The 26,828-nt window shown below is 43.0% G+C and overlaps 2 protein-coding genes across 5 annotated transcripts; one reads left to right on the top strand and one right to left on the bottom strand.

Annotated features, from left to right (window-relative positions):
* Positions 1 to 450: 450 nt before the first annotated feature.
* DNAJC17 (DnaJ heat shock protein family (Hsp40) member C17) lies at positions 451 to 26,766 on the bottom strand. Of its 4 annotated transcripts, XM_066638377.1 has the most exons (12): positions 26,642 to 26,766; positions 22,475 to 22,544; positions 20,875 to 20,933; positions 19,819 to 19,906; positions 19,072 to 19,154; positions 18,717 to 18,810; positions 18,108 to 18,157; positions 17,555 to 17,632; positions 16,368 to 16,448; positions 14,513 to 14,641; positions 3,759 to 3,812; positions 451 to 641 (listed from the first exon to the last, which is right to left on the bottom strand). In XM_066638377.1, exons 1-11 carry the CDS (start codon positions 26,717 to 26,719, stop codon positions 3,795 to 3,797), a joined length of 828 nt encoding a protein of 275 aa, XP_066494474.1. In that variant the 5' UTR covers positions 26,720 to 26,766; the 3' UTR covers positions 451 to 641; positions 3,759 to 3,794. The 4 variants fall into 4 exon arrangements, with proteins under 4 accessions (XP_066494474.1, XP_066494464.1, XP_066494454.1 ...); XM_066638367.1 differs by lacking the exon at positions 3,759 to 3,812 and having other exon boundaries at positions 18,108 to 18,148; XM_066638357.1 differs by lacking the exon at positions 3,759 to 3,812.
* Positions 6,964 to 7,497, top strand: C1H15orf62 (chromosome 1 C15orf62 homolog). The gene has a single exon (XM_066611941.1). The coding sequence runs from the start codon at positions 6,964 to 6,966 to the stop codon at positions 7,495 to 7,497; it is 534 nt and encodes a 177-aa protein (XP_066468038.1).
* Positions 26,767 to 26,828: the final 62 nt, after the last annotated feature.

Here is a 26,828-nt window from a genome sequence, read left to right on the forward strand (position 1 = left end):
AGATGCATTACGTCCATCTCGACCCTTTCAAAAGGCATTCACGCTAGTGCCAGAAGTAGGTGTAATCTATAGTGTAGACTACTCCCATGATGTAGTCCTGTTGAATTCCATTTCTCAACGTATGTACCACAGAAACAAATCCTCTTCCATTCTTTTGTATTCCACACTTATTTTCAATAATCAAATCGTCCTTTTCAAAGCTTCTTGAATTCTCATTTAAACCCAAATACTACTGGTTGTGAACCTTTACAAGGTGCTGGTGTGAACATCCTCCACCTGAGCATACCAAGTGCTTCTATAAGTTATGCTCCTGCATGAAGCTGCCACTACCATCTTCTGGTGGTTGCCACATGATGAGTTTGGAGCAAACTGGCTCATGCCACAATAGACTCCTACTAGGTGTGCCCTCTATCCAGGATTGCCTGTTATTTTTTTCAAGAAAACTGCAGCTGTTTTAAAAAATATTTATTAATTTAAGAATATGTGAAAGCTCAAGAGAACGCTATTTTTCTTCATATTCTGGTTCAAGATTCTTCCTCATCCTCCCGTTGCATCTGTTCAATGAGCTTTTGCCTCTCAGCAGCCTGTCGCATCCGCATCATCACCAGGCTTTCGTAATCTCGCTCAGAGACGACAGAACCCTAAGGAGAACATGACAGCAATAAGCATTAGGTGCAATCGTTGCCAGCGCTTTCAGAAGTCCTTTGGGCCCTACTGAAATTAAAAAGATAACGCCTGCCACAATGGCACATGGCAAGTATCCCACAGCAGTATGCAGAATCTCTTAAAGGTAGCTGGAATACTTAGTACTAATCAGCATCCACTGGCAATAAAGTAGTAGCTGTGGGCACAGCAAGCTAACTGCTTTGTGTGAATACTTTTCAACATTTTTTCTCTTCAGTTCAAAGCCTTAACAAGTCTTAGTAGTTCCTCAATATACAAGCAAGCAGAGCTAAAAACTTCACTTTGTGTAACCAGTATTCATCAAGCACAGATCTTATCATTGCTGTGCATTTGGTTCTCTGTTCCTAATTAAAATGTATGGTGTTAAAAAGCCAAACAGTTCATTATAAATAATACAAATTAAATCACATTGACCTGCAATAGCCATAAATATTTCCCAACATGTTTAAGTACAGGGAAGCCCCAATTCAGTTAAATAATCTTGAATTCCAGAATAAAGATTTTCGAAAGATTCTGGAGAGCAGCTGGAAGCACAGTTGTACTGAAAATATAATGCACAAAATAAAGCATGACCTTTAACAGTTTCTGTTGGTGACTGCTGTGTATGTTTTTCAGCTTGACATATCTTTTGAGATTTCTGAAACAGTTGTGTGGGGGGGGGGAAGCTGGGGGCTGGTCCAATGTCAAGTGAACCAACTGATAGGGAAAAGATGTCTGGAAGAAAAGAAGTAGTACCCATCTGTGTACTTCCAAACTGGTGCAACTGAAAACCAAGATGAAGGACAATAAGCCTACAAGTTACAAGAACCCTCTTCCCACCTCTGCTCTGAGGTCCATAAAAGGAAATGGAGAATAGCCACCAAGCAGGCAATCTAAGCAGGCAGCAAGCTCCAAAAGGTGAGAATCCAATAGGGGGGGCAGTAGTCCCAGTCCTGTCCCCCCCCCAAGTACCCTGACAATTATGTTAGTACCCAACCACTCATGAGTCAACTATCATAAAATGTTAATTATAGAAGCCTTACTATAGAATAGTCCAAGCGCCAGAGCAGATGGCATTAATTGTATCCATGGACCCTGTGTGTTGAGTTTTCTTTAGCAGCAGCTGATGGGCATCCCATCTGGATCAGGTTCATGGCAGGAGGGACAGAATTAAAGCCTCCCTCCCCCATGCGTTACCAACCTTGCTCATTCACATGCACATGTGTGTTCCAACATAAGTCATGCACGCACACACAATAACTCAAACCAAATTGGGGGAATTAGTAATACTTCTACAGCAAGAGGTCAAATTCAACCATGTCTGACGGTTCTGGAATTGTTGACTGAGTGGTGCAAACAACCTCAAAGTGCCTCAAAATTAGACTAGCGATAACAGATTGAGCTTCTCAAACAGACAAGAATTTATTAAAGAATAAAGGCAAACAAGGATATAAGGCACGTTTAAATTATTTTGCTTAATGGTTGCAAGCAGAAGAAATACTTGGGGGGGGAGAGCGAGAGAGAGAAGGAACAGTTATGAGGATCAAAATGGAGGGGAGGGATTATCAATCCTATTCTGCTGGGCAGGTTCTGAGTATGAAGTCTGTCTAAGCAGCAATGGCAGGGATGCACGATTCCAGGTTCCAAGAGAGAAAAGTGGAGGGGTTCTTTATGGGGAAGAGATCCTCAAAATGCACAGCAGGATGGGCATCTTGGCAAGGCCAGTAGAAGAAAACGGTCAGCAGCATGGACACTTTTAAAGGGTTTGGAAGTGACGAAACCGCTCAGTGTAGACACCTCCAAGGGATGGGGAAGTGAGAAAGTTCTGCTTTCGGAGGACTGGGCAGTTCTAGGACTTTTCACAAAGGAAACAAAAGCATTTCTGGGTGGACAAAGGACTTTGGTGCTTCTCTTTGGGTACGTAGCACAGGTTTCCTGAGATTGACCAGGGCTTGTGTGTGTCCTTCCAGGAACACACAAAGGCTTGATTGCTCTGCAATCAGAGAAGTTCCTGAGGGACAACAAGGCATAGCAGGTGTGTGCTGCACCCAGTCTCCAGTCATTGATGGGGAGAGACCTCTTGCCACAGGAATCTGAGAAGCTTGTCCAGGTAGCCTGGCCACTGAGCAATTTGATACTTTATTATGCAGCAGAACATACGCTTGCAGCAATTTGTCAGAATGGAGCAACCAAATTGGCAAGACCTTAGATGAAAGGACAGACACAGGCATCCTACAGGCTCCTTTCCTTAATAAGCATGGTCTCTCCTAAATGTTTAGCCTGACCTCAGCCCTTACAGAGCACTAAGTCCTGCTTGGCTCTCAGGATTGCCAGCCAGAAACCAAGATGAAGGAAAAAGAGGACATTTATAACACACGCTGCAGTCCTGAACTGGACTGGGGCCTCCACGGCTGATATTTGCATTAAGAAAATCCAAATATAAATGGCCAGATGACATAATTAATGTCTACTCTAGTCCTGAAAAATGGAAAATAATGCAACCTCCAGAATACAAATCTTAGTTCATTAAAAGTAAAAAGTTACATTTCCAAGAGTATGTGTTCAGTTTTAGGAAGTTATTCTGTTCTTTACTTGGAGTCTCTGATGGGGAAAAAAACCTATTATACTTTGTACAGAAGAATTTTAGCAATAGGTGTTTTATCCAAACTAAACAAAAGTGATCTGATTCTCCTGTAATTAGAACAATTAAGAATTGTACTGATACAGCTATTATATCAGAAAAGGAGAAAATGTTTTTAAGATCCCCCCATTCTCTAAAGGAATTCAGGACAATGTAGCCACCCCCCTTCTCCCCACAATCACCCAGTGGCAGAGTATGTGGTTTGCATGCAGAAGATTGCATGTTCAATCCTTGGCATCTCCAGTGAAGGCTGAGAAAGGTCCCTATCTAAGGCTCTGGAGAATTCCAACCAATCAGTGGAGATAATACAAAGCTCTGACTCAAAAGAACGTAAGTCCATACGTTTAGTGAGGTAGATTAGGCAGAGAGCGACAGAGAGGGTGGTGAATGAAAAATTATTTGCGTAAGTCCATTTGGAAATAGTGTCAGAACAGGAGCAGAAATCAGGGCTCACCTTCCCTGCTGGTGTTCAATAATATTTATGCAAGGCTCATTTCAATAGATATGTCTGATAAGAGAAAGAGCAAATCACCAATAAGAACGTCAGCTAGCATGGTTCTTTTAGATAAGGGATAGATTGATACATAAAACAAGGAAATACCCAGACCCAAAACAATCTTTAACGTAGCAAATGAATTCATTGTTACTGAATCTGAATCTCTCCTGGCTTTACATCTTTTTATGGTATCTAAAGTTCTCTGGCAAGTCAGCTACATTAAAGCAGCAGCATCCAACACAAACCTGACCCAGTGATGGCTCCTGAAGAGCCATTCACTTTACTACTTAGTTGCCATGCTTCATACTTGAGCCACTAGTGCTGTAGGTCTATGTTTTTTCTGACATTTCTTGTTTCAAAATGGGGGGGGGGGGAGAAGAAGTTTCACATTTCCATCTATAGATACATGAGATCCCTTGAACCTGGAGCTCGACAGAACTTGCCTTATTTGTTGCTATTATACATCCCTATCATCCCCCATACTGAAGAATTGTATTAAGAAAGTGGTTTGAATATCCTGTTGAGGTCCTGCAGTTTCCCGAGGCACTGCATGTGGGCTGGTGCTTCCCAGCACTACACACCTACTTCCTGCAATCTTGGTAATTAACTAATCGTGTAAATCCCAGTTTCTGACATGACTGAGTCAGCAAGGGCTTGGCACAGCATACACACACACACACACACACGAGAATCGGCGCCTGCAAAACAACCGAGTGGTTGAGTGAGAAGAAAGAAATGAAGAGCAAACAGCAACACTGAAGGAAGTGTTGAGGAAAAACAGCATCCAAGAGACACTGTACTTTTTGCCACTGTTCATGGCAGGAACCCCCGACCCAGACTTGATGAATGCCATGTGAGGACTGTGTGTCCTTCACACTGTGATGGTTGTGTTCCCTTTCTTCCGGCTGCTCCCATACACAGTAAGTAGTAATACAAAGCTCTCCTAATATGTAATGTATAAATGCTCGAGTGCCTTTCTGTTAGTAACTCATAAGGGGTCTACTATCTTTTATCATAATATCCTGAATTTTATCACTATACAGCAGTGTTTCTCAAACTGTGGGTTGAGACCCACTAGGTGGGTCGCGAACCAATTTCAGGTGGGTCCCCACTCATTTCAATATTTTATTTTTAATATATTAGACTTGATGCTAGTATATGACTGCATTTGGGGAAATGTTACAGATCTGTACTTTTAACAGACTACTTTGTATATGCTTTTAACAATGATTGACAAAGGGGCTTACTGCTGGGTATGTGCTGGTAGGATTGCAGCCTGGGATTGTTAAAAAATTTTCCTGGTTGATGATGTCACTGCTGGTCATGTCATCACTTCCAGTGGGTCCTGACATATTCTCATTCTAAAAAGTGGGTCCCAGTGCTAAAAGTGTGAGAACCTCTGCTATACAGTATTAATGTTTTGTGCCCTGGAATCTGGGTAAATTGATTCACACAACGAGATGCCAAAATCAACCTTCAGCTAATCTTGATTTGGCCTTTATCTTCAGTTAATCTTGATATTGGCAGTTGAGTGGGATTCCTTTCCGGAGTAAAGATGACAGCCCCTGTAAAGTGGCCTGTGTAGAGATGAACAGCTACGAGGTAGCAGAAGGCAAATGAAAGTCACCCAGCTTTCTGGCAGAGCACAGATATGACCCAATTAAGTCAATTGGCAGAACCTGTACATACTTGTAAACTGCCACAGTGCTGCTTGTTTTCATTAGGCGGATAAGATGCATAGGAGGGGAGGTCAAGGACAGACTTGAATGAGGAAAGTTGGGAGGCAGCAGATACACAGGTGAGGGGAGGCAAGGTCTTATCAGATCAGAAAAGACTTTGCCAAAGCATGTGGTATAAAGGAGAAATCTGAAAGACACACAGAAGTACAGGTGTCCCCTCTGGCACCTGTGGCCATGACTCTCCACATCACTCCCTGGAAGTGCCTGACCCAAAGTAACTGCAGTGACATGGTGACATAACTAACAATTACTTCTGGGTTATGGTGTTCAGAGCAGTTGAAGCCACTCTGAGCGACGGACCACTCTTTTTGTGAACTGTTCCAAGTGCCTGTGCTCTCATCGCTGCAATACCTTCTTTGGTGCATCCCCCCCCCCGTACCATGGGCAGGGAGATATGGCTAGCTCCATCTCTGCCGTCGGGGGTGTGGGTTGGCACCCCTTCATGGTACCCAGGCAACGTAACCCCTGCCCCCCTTAGCTATGCCACTGAGAACACAACAAGGGAGTGGCCTGATGAGCAGAGAGCAAGGCTGTTCCAGGTATACAGCTGTATCCTAAGGATGTTAAGAATCCTCATTGAAATTAGTGGGACATTACAGAGTCACAACTAACCTGTCACATTCATTTCAATGGCCATTAGTCATGATTGACTTTCTTCAGATACAAGCCAAAAGGTTCATTTCAGCAAGACAGAAAAAGAGGAAATAATCTGTGTGTGTGTAACAAACAGGTGTGGAAGAAATTACATAAGTGGGGGCTACAGTGGTGGAAACTTAAGAGTATGAAGGGAACTACCTTAAGGGAAGATGGTCTGAGGCAGTGGAAAAAAAGAGGCCTACAGACACGGCACAGGATGGGGACTAGCCACAAACTCCCTCACCAAGAATACTATGGCTGATGTGGCAGCAGGTAACTTGAAAGAAGACTGAGGCATTGGCAATGAGTGGCTCAACCTTAAGCCTCCTTCTGTGCAGAACAGCAGCTTATTCTGCTTCATTTCAGCTGCTGAGACTAACTGTAAATGCTTTAAAAAAAAGATTTATTTATCACACCCTAAGAATCATGACTGGCTTTAAAATGCATACAACTCCCTTCTTGCACCTGGGCTTCGGAGCAACTGCTGCAAACAACTGTTGCTGAAATCCTGGAAGGCAGCAGTGTGACAATTCTACCCTGACCTCCTGGGCTAGGAAGATTGTCCCGAAAGCCATATAGGTGCACCCTTCTCCTACTGGCTCTTTTCATACATGTGAATGCTAAAAGCACCTTTTTGGGGAAGCCAGCTTGTTGCATTTTTTTTTCTTCTGTTCTAGGAATTAGAAGAAAGGTGCTGCCCCTGACTCAAAGACCTTCAAAACAAGACCTGTGGCCTCCTTCACTGTGCAGTTGGTAACCACTGCTAGATTTTTACCGCTTCTCTCATTATGGATACTTGGCGGAGAGGATCATTCAGGTCCTCGGGTTTCTTCAAGCGCCTCTCATTTAGGAGGCATAAAAAGACTGGCAGTCAAGTCATGGTCTTGAATCAGAACAGCAACACAATAGACACCACTGGACAATATGGCAAGAGAGAGCACTCCAGAGACCTGAAAGGGAAGTCAGACTACCTGACATACCAGAGTGAGGACAACCTGGTCACCAAGCCACAGGCACCTCCCAAGCCACCTCGGCTGTACCTGGACAGTGCCAGCTGCCCCAACATAACAGTCCACAGAGACTCTCCTTCAACACACCTCTCTTTCCCAAGCACTGCATGCCTCTCTCATAAAGCTACTCAAACACACCCAGACCTTTTTTGCCCAAGCATGGACTGGTGCTCCTCTGAAACAGCCTGCCAGTATAGCAAGCCTCTTCTGGATCCATCAGACCCTTTCTTCGCCTTCAATCTGGACTTGGGGCCCTCACTCTTTGAGGATGTTCTGCAGGCACTCAAAAAGCAGAATTTATTTTTAAATTAATCATCCCCTTCTCCAAGTAAAATAGAAGAATTAATCATGCTGGACTGTTAGCCTGTCTTCACCATCTGTACGCAACTTGGGGCCTGCTATCACTGCCCGTCGCAGCTGGAGATGCTGGGCCAGGTTGGAGCTTTGCAGCGGTGGCATCAGAGCCAAGCGCTGGTGTCTGGGAGTTGCTGGGGACTGGCCTGGTCAGCCACCGTGGGCAAGGAGGGGTGAAGTAACCCAGGAGGGGGGTGTATAAGGAAGAGCAAGGAAAGAGGAAGAAGCATGGACAAAAAAGAGGTGAGGATATGGGAAACAGTGAGAGCAAGTGAAGTGAAGAGGAAAGAGTTTTGGAAGTGAGAGACTGTGAGAAAGTAAAGTGGAGTAGAAAGAAGCACAGAGGTGAGAAATAGCTAGAGTGAGATAAATGGAGTAGAAGGATGTGAAAAGGTGAGAGAGCGCTGGTGAGGGAGAAGAAGGGAAAGGGGGGAAGAGATAGAAAGAGCTGTGAGGGAGAAGAATAACTTCCAAGGATTTAGCCACTGTGCCAGTCTACCTCATTCTGCTGGGGCAGGTAAGACACTTGGAACTTCTGAAGCATATCGAAAAGTGCATGTGCCAATGGGTGGGTGGTTTGGGCACAAGGTTCAATACCTTAAGGAACACAGGGGTTTATCTGGGTCACATCTAAATAGTCTCAATTATATGTTGTCTAATATCTCAAAGCCAGAGCTGTTGCATGGAAGGTGAGTTAAGAGGAAGAAGTAAGAACCTTGAACTAGGAATCAAGCCCAGGCACTGCATATGAATATAAAGATAACTTTGTTTTGCCAGTGTGTATTTTTCCTCATTAATTCTAATTAATGGGCATTTTTAAGCTACTGAACTGTCACAACTGTAAGGCAACTTTTTTAAAATTCACCACAACTGCTTCCACAAAGCACTATGAATAAACAGTAGCAAAGGCAATGTATATTTTAGTAGTTATTAAAAATAAGTTATGGTCCTTCCTTTGCTTTCCGTTAATCTCAATTGGTAAGCATCTGCCAAGCAGCATGTGTAGGAAAATCTTGATTGCATCAACTGTGGATACTGTGTGAAAGATGTGCTTAGAAGAAAAGAAAAAACAGCCCGGGGTAAAACCTGTTCTTGATCCCCAGCATCTTCCAGGGAGGACAGAGAAAAATTCCCGTCTGAAACCTTGGAGAGCTACGGCAAGTCTGTGTTGACAATACTGATCTAGATGGACCAATGGTCTGACTCAATATAAGACATCTTCCTACGACTGCTCCACTCTCCTAAAAATAGCTAGTAGGCAGACCCCAAATCATAGCAGCACAAGACCACACCCCCCCCCCCCGCCGTAAAATCATTGGCATATCCTAAAACTTGTTATGGAATCTTGAGTTGGATTAGGAGTTACTGGTTTAGAGTTACTACTCTGAGAGCCCAATCCTATGCATGTCTACTCAGAAGTAAGTTCCATTACAGTCAATAGGTAAGTGTGGATAGGCTTGCAGCCTGAATCAAGCAACCAATTCATGGGAATCCTGGTCATGTTTCCTTACAACCTCACATACGCCTCAACAAAATGAATACATGCACTGAATTATGAACTCCACCCGTTTCTGCATACCATGCCATCAAGATAAAACTGAAGTGCAGCAAGAGTTCCTAATTAAGAAGGGATGCTTGATCTAGTTGAAAAGTGTAAACAAGCCAGAATAAGAAACAAGTTCAGGATTTATTTTTGCAGATGAACAGATTGAGCAAACAGCCTTTCAGAAATGGAATCTGCAGCAGTGTATAGCAGTCCAACTAACAGAGAGCATATTAGACAAGTCCCACTCTAGTGCAAACAAATGACAGCAATTTGCCTAACTTTCAATGCCAGGTTGCTGCCTTTGCTTAATATGGATGATCTATGCAGAAATTGGTTCTCTTCTCTGACATCAAAAACTCCACTGAACACACAGCATTACACACTTTTGCTGGAACATACCAACCAATTTGGACCACACACCAGAGGTTACCTCCTAGAAGCAGTAGCAGAGACAAAACAAAAGGCTTGCGTGAAAGGCAGCACACTTAATTACGTAATTTTTCAAGATTTCAGAAGGAGGGCCGGTAAACATATATTAATTGGGAGACTAACAGGCACATATTTTGCCATGACAAGGATTAAAAATAAAACATCCCCAAGGCAGAAGGAAGTCATAAGATAATTCCAGAAGTCAATGTTAGGGCCTTTACCTAGTTTGTAAATACAGCAAGATTTGGAGTTGGACACTAAAATAAGAAGAGGTAATAAAACAAGAGATGTGGCTTTCAAAAGACTAGAGAGGAAGGGTTTGATAGAAAGGAGAACCAGGAAATCAAATTACAATTGAGTTCTGGCAGCTTTGAGCTTTGCAATGTTTCGTGGGAAAGAAAGGCACTCCTAGATGGAAGGAATTAATGACATCATCTAAGGGGTAATACAGAAATAGGAAAGGTGGTGATGTACTATCACAGGCATGGTGTAACAATGGGAAAGCCGTTGTTTTTGTAGTATTAACTTTTTGGGCAAGTTACAGCTCATAGACAAAGGATGTAAAAGAAAAAGTCCACAAGGTGTCTCTGATAGTTTATTTTCTAGTCTTGGGACTGAGAATCTGCTTGTAGTTGGCGTCATACAGGCAGGGCTGTAATTTCACAGAATTATATTTAGGAAACAGTGCAGAATTTCATGTCATTTTAGAGAAGAGTTTGATAGCTTTTTTTTCTTCTATTTTTGTTTTTCTTCAAGAAGTCCTGGGGTTTTAAAATAATTTTAGGTATCTAATTTTACACTTAGCTACTTTTGATGCTGACAGCACTAGGTCTCTCTATGATGCCAGGCGGCTTAGTTTCACCATGTATGTGATTTGGTGCAAATTATTCCTTCCAGAAAAAGAAAAAATATTTGCTTCTGTTGTCAGCACCCTGAATACTGCACCTATTTTATCCTCTCTAGGCAGGAACCCTGACAACACCAGAGTTGAATATGTGAACTTGTCTGAAATGCAAAATCTGCATCTGTTTTTGTCTACTATCCTGTATCTGTATGATTCCCCCCCCTTTCTTTCTTATTTGTACATCTTTGGAGTCTACTCAACCTGATATCTCAGTCTTCAGAGGGGAGGGGGATTCCATTTCACCCAGTTTCTCTTCCTTTTGGGCTCACTCAACTATCCCCCTTTTGAGGGCACTACTATAAGTCATCTCTCTTCCAACTGGCCAAGTAAGGCCTGAAACCCAACATATGTGCGGGGAAGACCTCACAAGAGTAGCAGCCATTCTGATTAACTAACTGTATTGACAAAAGGGTAGCCATTCTGGAAGGACAAAGCAACAATGGCATTGTCATGGCAATTATAATTTCTGCTGCTTGTTTATGACTGTTTTATTGTCTTGCATTTTAATACTCTTTATATATTTATATAGATTGTATTAGCAGTGTTTATTAAACTTATAGGCTGAATTGGTTCCTTCTGCAGGAAGGAGAATGAATGACAGGATCTTCAGAATCTTTAAAAATAAACAACCTGCAGGGCTTTCCAACCCCTACTTCAGTGGTACTCAAACTGGGGCATCGCGATGTCCCAGCCAGTGAGCCTTGGAGTCTGCCCCCTTAAGGGGTGGGGAGGGGGGAGGTAATGACACAATCACCAGAATCCCATCACTTTGAAGGGGTGCAGGGGCTTGGCTGGACTTACCATAACCTGCTGCAGCCTCCCAGGGGTGCCAGAAGCCCAGCACCAGCCTCTGTAGGGCTCCCCAACATGTGAAGAATGTAAAACTAACAATCATGACCCACTTCCAGTTTCACAATAGCAAAACCAGAAGTGGGTCATAATTGTTATTTTGCCTTGTCTCCCATGTTGGGGAGCCCTGCGGAGACTGGTGTGGTGCTCCCTGCACTTTCGGGAGACTGCAGCAGGCTGTGGTAAGTCCAGCCAAGGCCACTGCACCCCTTCAAAGTGACGTGATCCTGGCAATCGCATCACTGCCTCCCTCCTCCCCCACAAGAACTTACTGGGGAGCTCAAACTCCCTGCGAGTTTGAGAACTGCTGCCCTATTTAGTTAATCTAGCTGAAGAAGTGCCTCTCTGCCTAGTTATAACAGAGATTGTAGGCTGCTTTTCTGTTAAAAATATGCAATGTGGCATACAATTAAATAATGAAAACACAGTCAAAATAAAAAGCAACCACAGTTTTAAATAACACTAAAAGAGCAGTTAAAATAATCTAGCTAGTAACTCAAAGTGACTGATGAGATGAGAGCAACTCTCTCCTCTCCAACAAGCGCTGGTCCCAAACATAGCTTCCAGTCTCTTCTACCCCTCAGCTCAGACATGTTAATCCTTTGCAAGAGGCAGAGACTATGGCTTCCCAGCAGGAAGCATGTGTTATGGAGTCAAGCCAAGACAAACCCAGTCACAAGCCAGAGATTTCACAAGAAACAGCACTCGAAGCCAACACTCTCCTGCCAAGACGGAGCTTCTGGTTGGAGTCAGCTGTTTGTTTTTCTGTATTTAAGAAAGACACCAACCATTACATGGCCTGCTTGTGACAGCTTTGCCTATTTTGTGATGGGAAAAAAAAATCTTGGCCTCGGACAACTTGCCGCTTCCACCCAATTTATTAAAAGGACTGTTCCCTACTGCACCCTGGGCAGTAAACACCTATGGCTGTAAACACCCAGACTTGTAGAGTCAGACAGGAAAGGCACCTTTTGTAGAGTGCTGTAAGCGCAACTCAGATGGAACTGCCTAGGCCCAAACAAAATCTCCAGGGAGTGAAGAGGCAGTTTCTCAAGAACTGCCACTTGGAATTAAGTGCTGAAAAACCTGCTAGCAAAACAAAAGAACAAACAAACAACAGCCTCTCCCGAGAAGCTGCCCAAACACCTACTCATTAAGTACACAACTGCTATGTGCTCACCTCTGCACTGTTGGAAGAAGAATCCAGGTCACGTGCACTGAGAGGCCATATGCACTGAGATAGCCTATGGTATGGTTTGGGTTTTGCTTTTTTTATTTCTGAATGAACAGCAGAGGCCAAGAACAAACTGTAAATGGGGAAGGGGAAGATAATTCCCCATCCTACACATGCACAATAATTATTGTCCAAAGACATAGTCAAGTTGTATTTACCTGCTCCCCACTCCCTCCCCACCATAACTCTAACTCTCCACAAGCCCCTCTGTGCACCATTAACAGAACTGGGACAATTCCCCTGCTACAACACTTGAACAAATTGTCTTCCTGTTTTACAAATGCAATTTCAAAAGTTGTCACAAGCCAGATCAAACCCACTCAGGAGCACAAGAAAGAGGTAGCTATGATCCTCCTTTAAAAAGCCTCTCTCTTTTAAGTGACCTGAGTTCTCAGAGACTATAGGTTTATTTTGTACAGCAAAGAACATACAACTCGTGAGCCCCCTAAAATGGTGGAAGTTTCCAATGAACAGAAGAAAAGCACAACCTATATTCCTAATCCTAAATTCATCAGTGAAATGACCCTACCCTTCTATGGAAGAATAATCCACCCAGTCTTTTCTCTCGGCAAAGATCCTAATATACATCTGTTTCCAAGACTCACGTTTCATCAGTTGCTGTGATGCAACTCTAACTAGACAGACACTGGACAGGTTCCTCTCCACTCATTTTAATTAGCAATAGCCCGATTAGTAACCTAGCGTAGAATGTCTGAAATGAATGTCCTGTTTTTCTCCACTGTTCTTTTTTCCATTTTTATGGACACTCCTAACTCCCCAGAAGTTCCTGTGCAGGTTCAGCAGCTAAAAAGCTGGAGCAGCACAGAGCCTTTGCCATTTGTTTGAAATCACATTACTAGTGAGCACATGGTTTTGTGGATTCAGAAAAATGCTTGACTATCTAGAGTAGCTATTTTGCCTAGCAATAAGAGCTGCCTTGCCATGGGGCAGTCAAACCTGTCTGTCTAGGTAAAGAGGTTCGAGGGAATGGGAGTGGTCAAGTGGGTTCCATTCTTCCCAGGTAACCTGATGGCATCATCAAACCCAAAGTTATTTAGGTTCTAGCACCAGAAAGCTCTTTGTTTTTTCCTGTAAGTTTTTTATTTTTGCTGGTCTACAGTGTGAGCCCTAAAGCCGGGATGCAGAAAACACTCAAGTTGCTCTCCAGCAAGGGCCAAGGATTCTTGGGACAAATGTAAGTTGCTAGGACGAGGGGCCATTTCTAGCTACAGGCAACCAGAGAATTAATTTTCTTTTCCTTTGTTGGCTATTTTCACTCAAAGCTCAGGCTACCAACTTCACTGGGTTTAATGCAGAGTTGCATGGGGGGTTTGTGGGCTGTGGTTTTGAATAGCATCACGGCTCCATCTGCTGGGCATTACTGGTTACTATATCCATTTGATCAAGTTTCTGTTGTGTGCCCCCCAGCCCAGTGCAGACATTTTCCATCAGCATGCTTGTACTTTCCCACTTACCCTTTTATCTCCTTTTTGTTCTGGATGTTATAATTTGACTTTTTGCCTATCTAGTCCATGTTCACAGATAATTTGGTGGGCTGTCACAGGGGTTCGATTTTTAATAAGAACCTCTGTGAATCAGTTCTTTCCTGGGAGGGGTGTTTTTCCCAGATGGGCCCCCTGTGTCTGGGTCTCTGTAGCCTGGGATTGTGGCAACAGATGAAAATAATGAAGGTTCTCCCTGTTCAGCTGCTGATCCAGTATAGGGAAAATGGGAACAGAAAGGTGTAGATGCATGCACACTAACAACTAGGCACTACCCCCCTCAGTCAGCCTGCCTTCTTCCCAGGTCCCCTCACCTAATAATCCCCAACATCAAGCCTGATTTAAAGTTATTTTAATTAGAACAAGTTCACACTGAAAACATTTTCATTTCTTTAGTCAATGTCCTCCTAGTACAAGACATAGAACAAGAACATTTTGTTTGTGCCTATATTGAGTATATGGAGAGTTGCAAAACAACATCTGAAAGCAAAAATTTGCTTTGATCGTACCTGGGATATTCGTGGCTGGCTACTGCTGTCGGGAAACACTGTGCTAGGATTGCTCTGTGGTTGGCCTTCTAGCCAGGAGATTTTTAGAGGATTTTGTATCAGACCAACTTCATTCTTCACTGCCATCTCCTACCAATAAAGACAATCTGCTGCAGTAATCACCTTCATTTCATTGATCCACAGCAGAACACACACAGACAGACCAAGGAAACAAACTGTAGTGCCAGATGAAATCTAAAAACTAATCTAAACTTATTGAGGGCTTTCCTTTCAAACTCCCAAATTAGCTCATATCGTTCTGATTAATGTGTTTGTGTCACTTGTTTCAGTAGAAGGAACAAGAATATTGTATGCGATACCTGATAGCTTGTAGGATAAGGAACAAGATATGTAAAAAGCAATACCAGATTGCTTAAAGCAAGCAAGCTATGCCAAATGCTAAGCAGAAAGGTGAAAAATAAAATCACTACATAATCTCATATAGGAAGAAAATTCCATTTGCCTCCACATCTTCAGCTCACAATAACATGGATGAAAGCCTTCTGTTATCAAATGAAAAAAAATTAATTTAAGTGTAGCATTTTGTGTTTTACAAATGTAGCAATTCCATAATGCACATCAATCATTTAGCACAGCGGTCACCACTGTAAAAGGAAAAAGCTGCCCCCATTCAGACCCCTCTTACTGTTCTGCTGCACAGTGTGGAAGAAGCCCACTCAACCGCTGTAATGCGATATTCCAGGCAGTTGCATCTGTAGCCCACAGGCTTTGCGCCTACAGTTCCGAGCAGATGCAACTGCCTAGAATGTTCCGTTACAGAAATCAGGTGGGCTTTGTGTGAGCAGCGCAGTGGAATGGTAAGTACTGGTCACATGGGGGGAGGGATGCAGCACTGCTCGTGGGCTGTGGTTTGGCGAGTGCTGATTTAGCAGAAATGCATTCATTACACAAACAATAAAATTACACGTTCACCATCATTAGCAAATAAAAATGAATTTGTACTGGTCTGATTTTAATTCTCTCTCTCTCTCTTCAGAGATTCTAAGGGCCTAGAAAATGGATGCCATCCCTCATAAAAGCTATCCAATTCATCATGACCTGCGTTTTCACGTAACTGACAAGTGAGTTTAGATACAATGACTAGCTTTCAAACTTTATCAATCTACTGTAGTTCCTGTGAGTAGGAACCAGAGCTGGTTTCCACTTAGCTTCCTGCGCTCTTTTGGCCACAAGTAAGAGGATGAGTAGTGGTGCTGTCAACACTGTTGTTAACTCGTCTCCTTCAGTGAAGTCACTCACAGAACCCAGTCCTGTCAACACTGTTGTTAACTCTTGTCTCCTTCAGTGAAGTCACTCACAGAACCCAGTCCTATATATTTTTCTGTTCATCCCTAGCTTTTATGTTAGCCTTGAGGAAGCGCTCCAACTTGGTACAGAAGTGTCACGCAAGGGGCTTTCAACTGCTTTGCAAAGGCTAAGGCAGTCATTTTCAACCACTGTGCCGTGGCACACTGGTGTGCCATGAATGGTCCCCAGGTGTGCCGCAGGAATTTGGGAGAGGGTCATTTATCAATAGGACCATCAGGGGATGTGAGCCCCCATTGACACCACAGTGCGCCTTGTCAGTTGTCAAAAAGCTGATGGAGTGCCTTGACCATTTTAGTGCCTTGCCACTGTGCCGCGAGATGAAAAAGGTTGAAAATCACTGGGCTAAGATATCACATCTCTCACAGGCTGAATCAGTTCAAAGATGAAGCAGTTTGATTACTACCAGGAGCTACTTTGGATGGCAGTATTAAAGATCCCATCCCACCAACACAGTTTGCAATCAAAATTCCTTAGTCAAAAAACTTACAGCAGCTTTCACTGTAGCAAATTCCACAACTGCACTCCCGGTTTTCTTGCTAGAGATCACCAAATTCAGGACCTCTCCATACTGTCAAAATCAAGAAGAAACAGAAAAATCAAGAACAGCTCTAGGTAAGAAACAATATGCTAAGAACTCTGAAACATAAAATGTTTCACTAAAGTCTTCATGAAGCACAAATGGTAAAAGATGCAGTAGTGGCATCAAGATAATATTTGATGTGGGATACTGAACATATTATGTGCTATACAGAACCATGCTAATTTATAGTCTTATTATGTACTGAAGTACATGTTTTCAACTGAAGTTCTCAGGAAATTTAAATATTATGGACAAAAGGATAAGACAATATTCAGAAATCAATGAAAAGGAAACACTTATATAACTATTTATAAATCAATAATATGTCAACAGAGTTGTATACACTTTTATATGGAATTGATCAAAATCCATTTCAAAAATTTAGAACATTAAGATCATGTGATCTAATGAATGGATAGCTTTCAACTTAGCTATGATTATTTTTCAGCCAAAAAAAAAAAAATTTATATCAGCACTGCAGAAAGCTTTAGCCCAGTGGTTCTCACACATTTAGCAAAGGGACCCAGTTTTTAGAATGAGAATCTGTCAGGACTCACCGGAAATGATGTTATGACCAGAAGTGACATCATCAAGCAAGAAAAATTTTAACAATCCTAGATTGCAATCCTAGCCACACTTTCCCAGAAGTAAGTCCCATTTACTATTATTGTTTTAAAAAATATACATAGTAGCTTGTTAAAAGTACAGGTCTGTAATTTCCTCAAACACAGTCACATATCATGGTAGCATCAAATCTATTAAAAATAAAATATTGAAATGAATGGGGACAAACCTGTAATCGGCTCGCGACCCACCTAGTGGGTCCTGACCCACAGTTTGAGAAACACTGCTCTAGCCAATCAGATCAGCCTAGCGCTTGCAGAAGAAAAGTGAGATCAGGCTCCACTAGGAATTACATGTATTACAATTGCAACGTAAGTCACATGTTAACGAATTCCTAGTGTTACTCTTACTAACAATGAAAAGGTGGGATACAGCTATATCAGCTTATATGAAGTGACTGAAGCTGAAGCCATGAACCATCTGTGTTTATTCTTACAGAACATCAAAGAAAGGGTAGATTGGAACAGGACCTTTTCTAGGATTTGCAGGAGAATTTCTTTTGAGTAGCCTCCTTTAGTCTCATCTTCTTTCTTGCATTTCCATCGTAGCTGATGGGAAAAAGTTACAAGTGAGTATCACTCAGCACAGTGCACCAGGAGCAACATAGCACAATTTGCCCTTAGATTTGACATGGTATAAAAGCAACAGATTCAAATATCAGCATTTGTAAACTAAAGGAAATGCCTATGTTATAGACAAACATATACAAATAGTCCATGCACAGGGAAGAGTTCACATTCAGAACTGAAAATTACTACATACATCAAGCAGCATCTGGCAACCTGTCAATATACCAAGTCACAGAGATTTAACTCCTAATTACCTTTATTGCGCCTAGATTCTAGATTAAAGTGCAAGGAACACATTAAGGTGCAGTAAGTGACAATTCCAGTAAGCAGCGAGGATGCCAGAGGCAGTCCAGCTTTCTGTGAGGCTGGAGGAGATCCATGTGGCTTCTACTGGTGGAATGATAAGTTAGTTGCTCATCTCTCTTCACAGTTCACATTTTTCGGAATGTCTTACTTTGAGCTTGGGTGTTCCTTTGCCCTCCTCTCCATACCCATCTTGTGTGCCTCGAGGAAGGAAAGAAAAGAAAATGAAAACCACCATTACAATCGTTCTGAGAATAAATTACCACCTTTCCATTTATTAAATGAAACCATTTGTGCAAACTCTACACAGGTTCTTACATTCATTAAATTAATCTGAAACACCCTCCTCATTTGTAAGATGGTGATGAACAGATTCAGGAAATGTAAGTCGGTCACCTGAGATCGCACAGGAAATAAGCACGCAGCCTAGAAAAGAAACTAGGGTGCAAAACTGCACACACTTTCCTGGGAAGAAGCCACATTGGACACATTGGGATTTCCTTCTCAGTTGACACACATAGGACTGGGTTATATATCTTCTAATTTGACCCCGCTTTACTGATAGAATGAGTAAGTGAATATTCTGCCACTGAAGTTTTACAGCGGAACAGGGAGAAAGGGCAATTTTTCTTCTGATGTTTACAGCTTAACAACAACAAGATTAAACTGGTTCTGAGCAGCAGGAGACAGTAATCTGAAGAGAACGTATGCCAAGCACAGAAAGATGGCATTCTGAGGCTCTGACCTTGCCTGGCCTTACCTCGTACTCGTTCTTTCTCAAGTCGAATTTGTTCCTGGATAAGTTTCTGCTGTTCCTCCAGCTGGCGGGATCCTTCTTCCCGTAGCCGCAGGATCTGGGAAGAGAGGAAGAAGGCAAAAATGCTGATCCTATTGCCAATAAAAATGTATCCATTGATCCTCTAATTCTGAGGCAAGAACTCAACCACATTATGCTACCTTGTCAAACAACCTGAAGTTACTGCTTTTCCCCACAGGATCCCAGAATGATTTATTCCACACGTCTGTTTATTCTGTTACTGTTGCTTGCTCTTGGTTCTCACAGCTGTCCAAAGAAATGCCTCTCACTACATTTCTGTTTGGCATGCCATCCTTACCTCTTGCTCTAATGTCCTGGTAATCTGGATCTCTTCCTCTTTGCTAACTTGGGCCTGGGCTTCTCTTTCTCGGGCTTCAAGGTCTGCAATAAAAATGTTCACAAAGTCAGCAAAACTCTAAATCAGGGGAAGGCAACCTACAGCCCGCAGGCTGAATCAGGCCCACTACCTGAAAACATCAGACCTATGGCCAGACGACAGGAGAGAGAGTAGGTGGAGGAAGGATCTGGCTACCTTGGACTTTCTTCCTCTCTGGCTTGGCTGTCTCACCCTCCCTGCAAACTGGTGGAAGGAAGAGAAACCTAGGCAGGCTGGGCTTGAAGAGCATGGTAGGGATGGAGGAGGAAAGGAGAAGGTGAGGCACCAACAAATCTTTGCTTAAGGTGCTTGGAATAGCAGTAAAACAGCTGTGGTCTAGATAGGCAGTAGCCACGGCAACAAGGGAGAGCACAGGGGTCTCAGCTAGTGATGTCTGTTGCAAGTCCCTGGGTGACAGTCGAGCACCATCAGACCTGCCTTGTGCACGCCACTCCCCTCGTGCGCTCTGACCCCTATACAGAAGAAGGTTGCCCACCCCTTTCTAACACAATGAACTTCTGCTAATTGCAGTATTCCACGGCACCCCTTGTTCCCATGTTGCATCTCTATGTCACTAGCCATAAAACAAATGAATTGCCAACATGAACAGATAATAGACACCAGTTTTTTGGTCTTTATTCCATCTGAAAAGATACTCAATTTACATACCAAGCTTGACTTTTTTCCTCCTTTCATCAAGTTTCTGAGTCCTTTCTGCTGCTTGTTTCTTGGCTTTTCTTACTTTATCATATGCTGCCTGTAGTAATAGAATAAGAAGAAATAATACATCAAGAGAAAATAGAAGTGGAAGCAAAGTTTCAGTCCTGTGCCTAGAACTACTCAGATCAAGCAAGGCAGAACAGCTAAGAGTTTGGCTTTCAAAATCTCTATTTAACATTAAGGAGACATCAGTTTGCATTTGTGACAGTCACAAGAATCTCAGCCAGTATCTAGCACTGGTAAAATACAAAAATAAGGGAAAGGAAATATTACATGAAACAAGAAGTATTTTGTACACTGAACAGTGAAACAGAAATTAGCAACATGGTTCAAATTTCCCATTCAAAAACCATTTTGTCTTTCTGGATGAGTTTAATACCATAGGTATTGTTTGAGAGATGCTGAGTAACTTTCATCATAGCTATTGGCATCAAGTACCTGGTTTTGCTTAAAAAACAACTTATAACTGACAACCAATGAATCGACATGCACACATAGAAGTGCCAGTGCTCCGTTTGCTGTTTTAGTAGCAACAACTCCCACTACTGAAGAGACAAGCCATTGAGAAAGCAACTTGTTTCACTCATTAGCAAACACAGATGCAGAAAAAGAAATATGTCATATAAATAAGTAGGAAGGGACTGGTTCTTTCCCATATGGACTACGGTAGTCCCAATATTATACAGGTGCATTCTGTCAACAAATTTCAAAAAGAGCCAGAACTTAAGAATCTGTGGTGACATGCTTCGGGACAGAGGTCACACTCTGTGCAAATGAGACTCAGCCTCAGTCCTTCATGGTTTAGGATGGGGCTTCACTGTGAATAAAGGAAAGTCTACATACAACCAGGTAACAGCCTTGCCACAGACCAGTCAGGAGCAGCTCTGAATCTGAACGGATCTGTAGATCAGTAGCTGGAAAACAAAGTGCCTTCTCCAAGCACAAATGAACAATGGCGGAAGCAGAAAATATTTGCTGTTGTGACATAACATTAAAACAACTCACTCTTGCTGCTGCATCTGTTAGGACTGCTAATGCTTGAGACAACTGATGGAAGAGTTCAGCTGAGGAGCAAAAAAAAAACCATGAAAAAAGTCAGGAACAACAGTGTAGAAAAGTTCATACAATCCCTGGCTATCGAGCTGAAACAAGAAACTCTCTCCATGAGGACAACATTTTCTATAACACTTGGAAGCCCCTCTCTCTGCCAGGATGAGGAAAAAAATCACCACCTATCATAAAGATGTACTTCAGAACTGAAGCTTTCACCACTTAATCTCCAGTAAGGACCAAACAGGGACCACTTAATCTCCAGTAAGGACCAAACAGGGACCAAACAGCATTACTTAAGAATAACACCCATGGAAAGCAGTGGGTCTACTTCTGAATAAAAAGGATTGCAAATATATGCAGCTGCATCTCTCTGCTGTGAATTGAATTGCACACTCTCAGTTATGTGTTATGGGTTGTATGTTGTATGTAGAGCTTCTGGCTTAACACACCAGACACCTTAAAGGTGGATTTGATTCATGGTTCTCCTGCAGTGGTTACCAACCTTTTTCACTTGCATATCCGTTGGCAATAATAAATTGTACCCTTACTCGTAGCAAAATGTTTGTAATAATACAAGCCCTCATCTCCTGTCTATGAAAACCCAGACTTCATGTATTCATCACAGTGTTTTCTCTTTTTATCTGTTTGAGGAACAGAAGACTCTGCCTTTGCACTGTTTTGCACCAGAAGTGTGCTGAGAAATTCTGGATGATTGATCACTTTACATATTATGTTTCAGCTTTTTTACTGTGCTGGTTTTCAATCACTGGTTCATACATGAATTGATGACCAAAAACTAGCTGTTGGTGGGGCTTTCAAAGCCAACTAGCTACCTCCCTTCCTGCCTTGCTGGTCCTTCCAAGGCATTCTGGAGCATGACCTGCCTTTTTCTACCATTATTCCATTCTTTTTCAAGTACCCCTAAAGGTCCTGTTGAGTGTCCCTGGGAGTACATGAATACCAGGTTGGGAACCACTGATTTACTGGTATGTTGTTTACAGTGCACTTACTCTGATAGTGTTTACAAAAAGGTGGTGAAGACCAGAATTTAAAAAGAATAAAAATGTATCTTATGATCTTTTACTATGTTTTTAATAAATTAGAAGCTACAGTTCTTAGGTAACAATTAGTGGTAGGTTATTTTTCAGGATCTGGCCTGGGGTAAAATCAGACAAAACTATAGTCAGACACCCCTCTAAGTTTAAACCCCCCCCCCCGACGTATCTGAGGGTCATAGAAAATTCCATGATTGTTGGCTCAAAATCTGCCCTCGACTTATCTGTGGGGTCGACTTATAGGCAAGTGCCTGAGGTGAGTAAGTTCCAGCGCGCAGGTCCTAAATGCTGCCAGGGTTTTCGAAATGTTCTCCATAACTTATGTACTCCCTTTATAACTATCCATTTTATGTTTACAAAAACTGCTATGCCAAAAAATCATGTCACTCACAATAACACACAATTACGCTATTCTGGAAAAATCGAGTTATTCCTGATGGCCACAGGGGATGAAAGCAGCAATAACAAAAGGCTGCTTACATCAAGACTGTTCATACCTGCTTTGGGATTGTCTGGATTTTTATCTGGATGGCAAGTCAGGGCCTTTTGTCTGTAGGCTTTCTTAATCTGTGGGAGATAAAAGAAACACAATGAACAATGTGACTAGCAGACAGAGGCGACAAAGTATAGCAGAAAACAACCTACTGAAAAGTAATAGAAAAGGCTTTAAAATTCAATACAGGTCCAGCCTATTTATACACAGATTTTTTTTATACACAGATTTGACTCAACAGGAATGGCCACTGCAAATGAGAAGGAATGTGCTCATCCCTGGAGAAGCGGAAAAATGCACCCCTTTAAAATCAGTTTAAAAAACTAAACAGTCCTTTAACAATAGCCTCCTTAATGAGAGGGGAGGCAGCTGGCTGACAATCCAACAATCCTTCTCTCTCCAGGCGACCCCTCCCTTCCTCCTGAGCATGTGAAAGAAAGGTGATCACTTTGCATTGGTGAAGGGAGGGACTGAGTGAAGTGCCTTTCTAAGCTCTTGGAGGAGGACTGATGATTTGTCTTCTTAATGACTCTTATCTTACATCACAAAGGTCAGAAAGGCTGTTTTTTTAAATCACCAGAGCAAAGAAACTTTGTTTTTTAAATTGATTTGCTATAGTGTGTTTTTTTTCGCCATCCAGGTGAGTGCTTGGAAGGGAACCCACGCAAATAATGAGGCTCAACCTGTACATGCTTGTGAAGACTGGCAAAGAGAGTGGAGCGGAAGGGGTGCCTGCATAATCTAGAGATGCAGAACACCAGCAAACAGCCCCTAGAAAAGACACTGAGCTGGGATGAAGAAGACCAATTACCCTTCCACAATCATTACCAGGTTATATATAGATATAATAATTTCAGGAGAGTGTTTAACATGAAATCTCTTAAATTAACATTTGTAAAATTAACATATGTTATTCTAAAAAGTCTCCTATATAGAAAGAAATAAGACAAGTGTCTAATTCTGAGATGCATGTTAAACCATTCTGCCAATACACTGGCTAGAAATATGCAGTATTTATGCAGGCCCCATTGGTTAGATATATAGGGTAATACACGGGCTCCATCTAGTGGGCAAAACAATCACTAAAAGATGGATCTCTTCAGACAAGTTCTTTAAGCAAAAATCTATTCAAACCGTGTCATTTAGAATGTTTTAGTAATCCTTAGAAATGGCTGTTAAAAAAACATTCATCTGGTTCCTAGGGTTAGCACAAATTGCATCCAGACAACTAGGCAGGGAAGTTTTTCCAAATTTGGTTCACTTTTCTTTTATGCTTCAAATAACAAACTCAGTAGGTGTAGACAGGCAGGCTAGTAAATTATTGTTTAGGCTACTGATTTTTGAGGACTTCCTTGCAAGGCTGCCAATAGGTCAGTATTATACCTCTGAGGAATCAGGCAGAAATGATAGTGTCTTGCCCAAGGTCACCTTGGAAGTTCCAAGCAGAGGCAAGATTCAAACCAAGTCATTCCTGGCTTATTCTTTTATCACTATGCTAAACCAGATTCAATGAACAACAAATCCAAAGACATCTCAAATCACTGTTCATTCATGCAGATCAGTTCTGTCAATTTTTTTTACTTACTCATCAATTACATGTTATCATTAATCAAGGTACAAACCACTCTAAACAAGATACATGGTCCAAGGCAGTGTGTCCCAAACATTTTTGACCATAACACTAAACGCAGTTTTTCTCTCAATCTTGTGACCCACTGAGGTGGGTGTGTTAATCCATTTTTGCCCAGCCCACAGGTGTATACATTTGATCCCTGTTGCATATATGCAGCATTGGGCACAAATAGCTTTATAATATTAATGATATAAAAGATCATGATATTATAATGCTGTTGTACAAATCTATGGTAAGGCCACACCTGGAGTACTGTGTCCAGTTCTGGTTGCCGCATCTCAAAAAGGATATAGTGGAAATGGAAAAGGTGCAAGAGAGAGCAACTAAGATGATTACTGGGCTGGGGTACCTTCCTTATGAGGAAAGGCTATGGTGTTTGGGCCTCTTCAGCCTAGAAAAGAGGCGCCTGAGGGGGAACATGATTGAGACATACAAAATTATGCATGGGAAGGATAAAGTGGATAGAGAGATGCTCTTTACACTCTCACATAACACCAGAACCAGGGGACATCCACTAAAATTGAGTGTTGGGAGAGTTAGGACAGACAAAAGAAAATATTTCTTTACTCAGCGTGTGGTTGGTCTGTGGAACTCCTTGCCACAGGATGTGGTGACGGCATCTGGCCTGGATGCCTTTAAAAGGGGATTGCACAAGTTTCTGGAGGAAAAATCCATTATGGGTTACAAGCCATGATGTGTATGTGCAAACTTCTGATTTTAGAAATGGGCTATGTCAGAATGCCAGATGCAAGGGACGAACAGGATGTTGGTCTCTTGTTATCTGGTGTGGTCCCTGGGGCATTTGGTGGGCTGCTGTGAGATACAGGAAGCTGGACTAGATTGGCCTATGGCCTGATCCAGTGGGGCTGTTCTTATGTTCTTTCTAAGCTCTTGGACCATAATTTGGACCCCAATCCTATGCATGTCTACCCAGAAGTCCATTATAGTCAACAGGGCTTACTCCCAGGTAAGTGTGAATAGGATTTGACCCTAGTGCTATGTTCAAAGCAAGTCTTGGGTAAATTTTGCCCTCACCACAATAGTGCCACCAAGCACAATTATTTATACCTCATTGGAGCATGTGCAACCTACTCACTTAAGGGGGAGGAAGTACAGGAATGCACTCCTGGACATCTTGAGAGTGGGGACTTGATCTGTTCCCTGACCCCTTCCCCTGGTGACCCATCATTAATTTAATTCATGTACTGTATATCCCATTTTTTTCATCATAAGACCCAAGGCAAGGCACATAAATAACAACAGCCTGCTTTCCGACATAAAATAGTTCACAAAGCATATGAAAACATGTGGCGTTTCCAGGAGGACACCCAGCCAGACCTTGACCAGATCTAATGTATCATGCATCCTGAGCTCAAGCTCTGGGAATAAGAATCAATAATCACACCTCCCTCTGACCCTCCATTTTGGGTCCTCCTTCTTGCTCACTTGACAATGGCAAGAATACTGCAAGAGCATGACACAATGTTAGGAAATGGCTTTTTTCTAGAGCCCCTAGTACTGAAGATCTATTATTATTACTGTATTATTATTATAGCAGGGGACGCTCTGCTGTCATGCAGTTTTGTGCCCAGGCCTTTTCACTCTTGCACCACAATCTTAAGAATGCCAGTTCAGAAGTGAACCTGGCTGAGGTCAAAAGGACTCACTTGTAAGAACCTAAGAAGAGCCCCACTGAATCAGGCCAAAGGGGACCCATCTAGTCCAGCTTCCCGCATCTCACAGTGGCCCACCAGGTGCCTCAGGGTACACACAAGACAACAAGAGACCTGTATCCTGGTGCCCTCCCTTGAATCTGGCATTCTGAGGGAGCCTACTTCTAAAACAAGGAGGTTGCACAGACCCATCATGGCTTGTAACCTGTTATGGACTTTTCCTCCAGAAAACTGTTCAATCCCCTTTTAAAGTAGTTCCACAGACTACTTCTAAAACCAGGTGGCTGCACCTGCCTATCACGGCTTGTAACCTGTGATGAACATTTTTAAAGGCATCCAGGCCAGAAGCCTTCACCACATCCTGTGGCAGGGAGTTTCACAGACGAACCACACGCTGGGTAAAGAAATATTTCCTTTTGTCTGTCCTAACTCTCCCACACTCAATGTTAGTGGCTGTCCCCTGGCTCTGGGGTTGAGTGGGAGGAGAAAGGGGATCCCTTTGTCCATCACCACACCCTGTGGCAGGAAGTTCCACAGGCCCGTCACACTCTGGGTGAGGAACTATTCCCTCCTGCCTGTCCAGACCCTTCCCCAGTCGCTGCTGGGGCTGTCCCCTGGCCCTGGTGCTGTGCGGGAGGGGCCCGCGATCTGCCCCTGCCAGGCCGGTGAAGCTGCCTGAGAGCCAAGCCGAGGCAGGTCTCCTCAGAAGCAAGCCCATGACAGCCAATGGGGCATGCTCCCAGGGAGGCGCGGGGGGGGCGGCCCTCATCCTCCCGGGTTCTGACCGCGGAGGGCCTCGAAGCCTCCAGGGAGCCTCCTCGCCTAGCCGCCGAGAGCCTCCCCTCCCCGGGCGCTCCCCGCTGACCTCCTTGTCCGCCGCCTTCTCGCCGACGCCCAGCAACGCGTACAAGTCCAGCGCCAGCAGCTCTCGGTCCACCGCCATTGCGTTCCCTCACGGACCACCCGCCGGGAGCCACCAAACCCCAACCCCCGCCGCCAACACTACGCCCCGCCCCTTGGCTGCTGGGAAGCGTAGTCTTTTCAGAATTTCC

Source organism: Tiliqua scincoides, chromosome 1 (genome assembly GCF_035046505.1).
Source record: "Tiliqua scincoides isolate rTilSci1 chromosome 1, rTilSci1.hap2, whole genome shotgun sequence".
NCBI classification, from domain to species: Eukaryota; Metazoa; Chordata; class Lepidosauria; order Squamata; family Scincidae; genus Tiliqua; species Tiliqua scincoides.

Excerpts from the sequence above, each read along its gene's own strand:
- C1H15orf62 (XM_066611941.1), top strand. The coding sequence starts at position 6,964 with ATGGATACTTGGCGGAGAGGATCATTCAGGTCCTCGGGTTTCTTCAAG.
- DNAJC17 (XM_066638357.1), bottom strand. The coding sequence starts at position 26,719 with ATGGCGGTGGACCGAGAGCTGCTGGCGCTGGACTTGTACGCGTTGCTG. Across the intron at positions 22,545-26,641 it reads AGAAGGCGGCGGACAAGGAG|ATTAAGAAAGCCTACAGACA; the intron begins GTCAGCGGGGAG and ends TATCTCCCACAG. Across the intron at positions 19,907-20,874 it reads TAACAGATGCAGCAGCAAGA|GCAGCATATGATAAAGTAAG; the intron begins GTGAGTTGTTTT and ends CTATTACTACAG.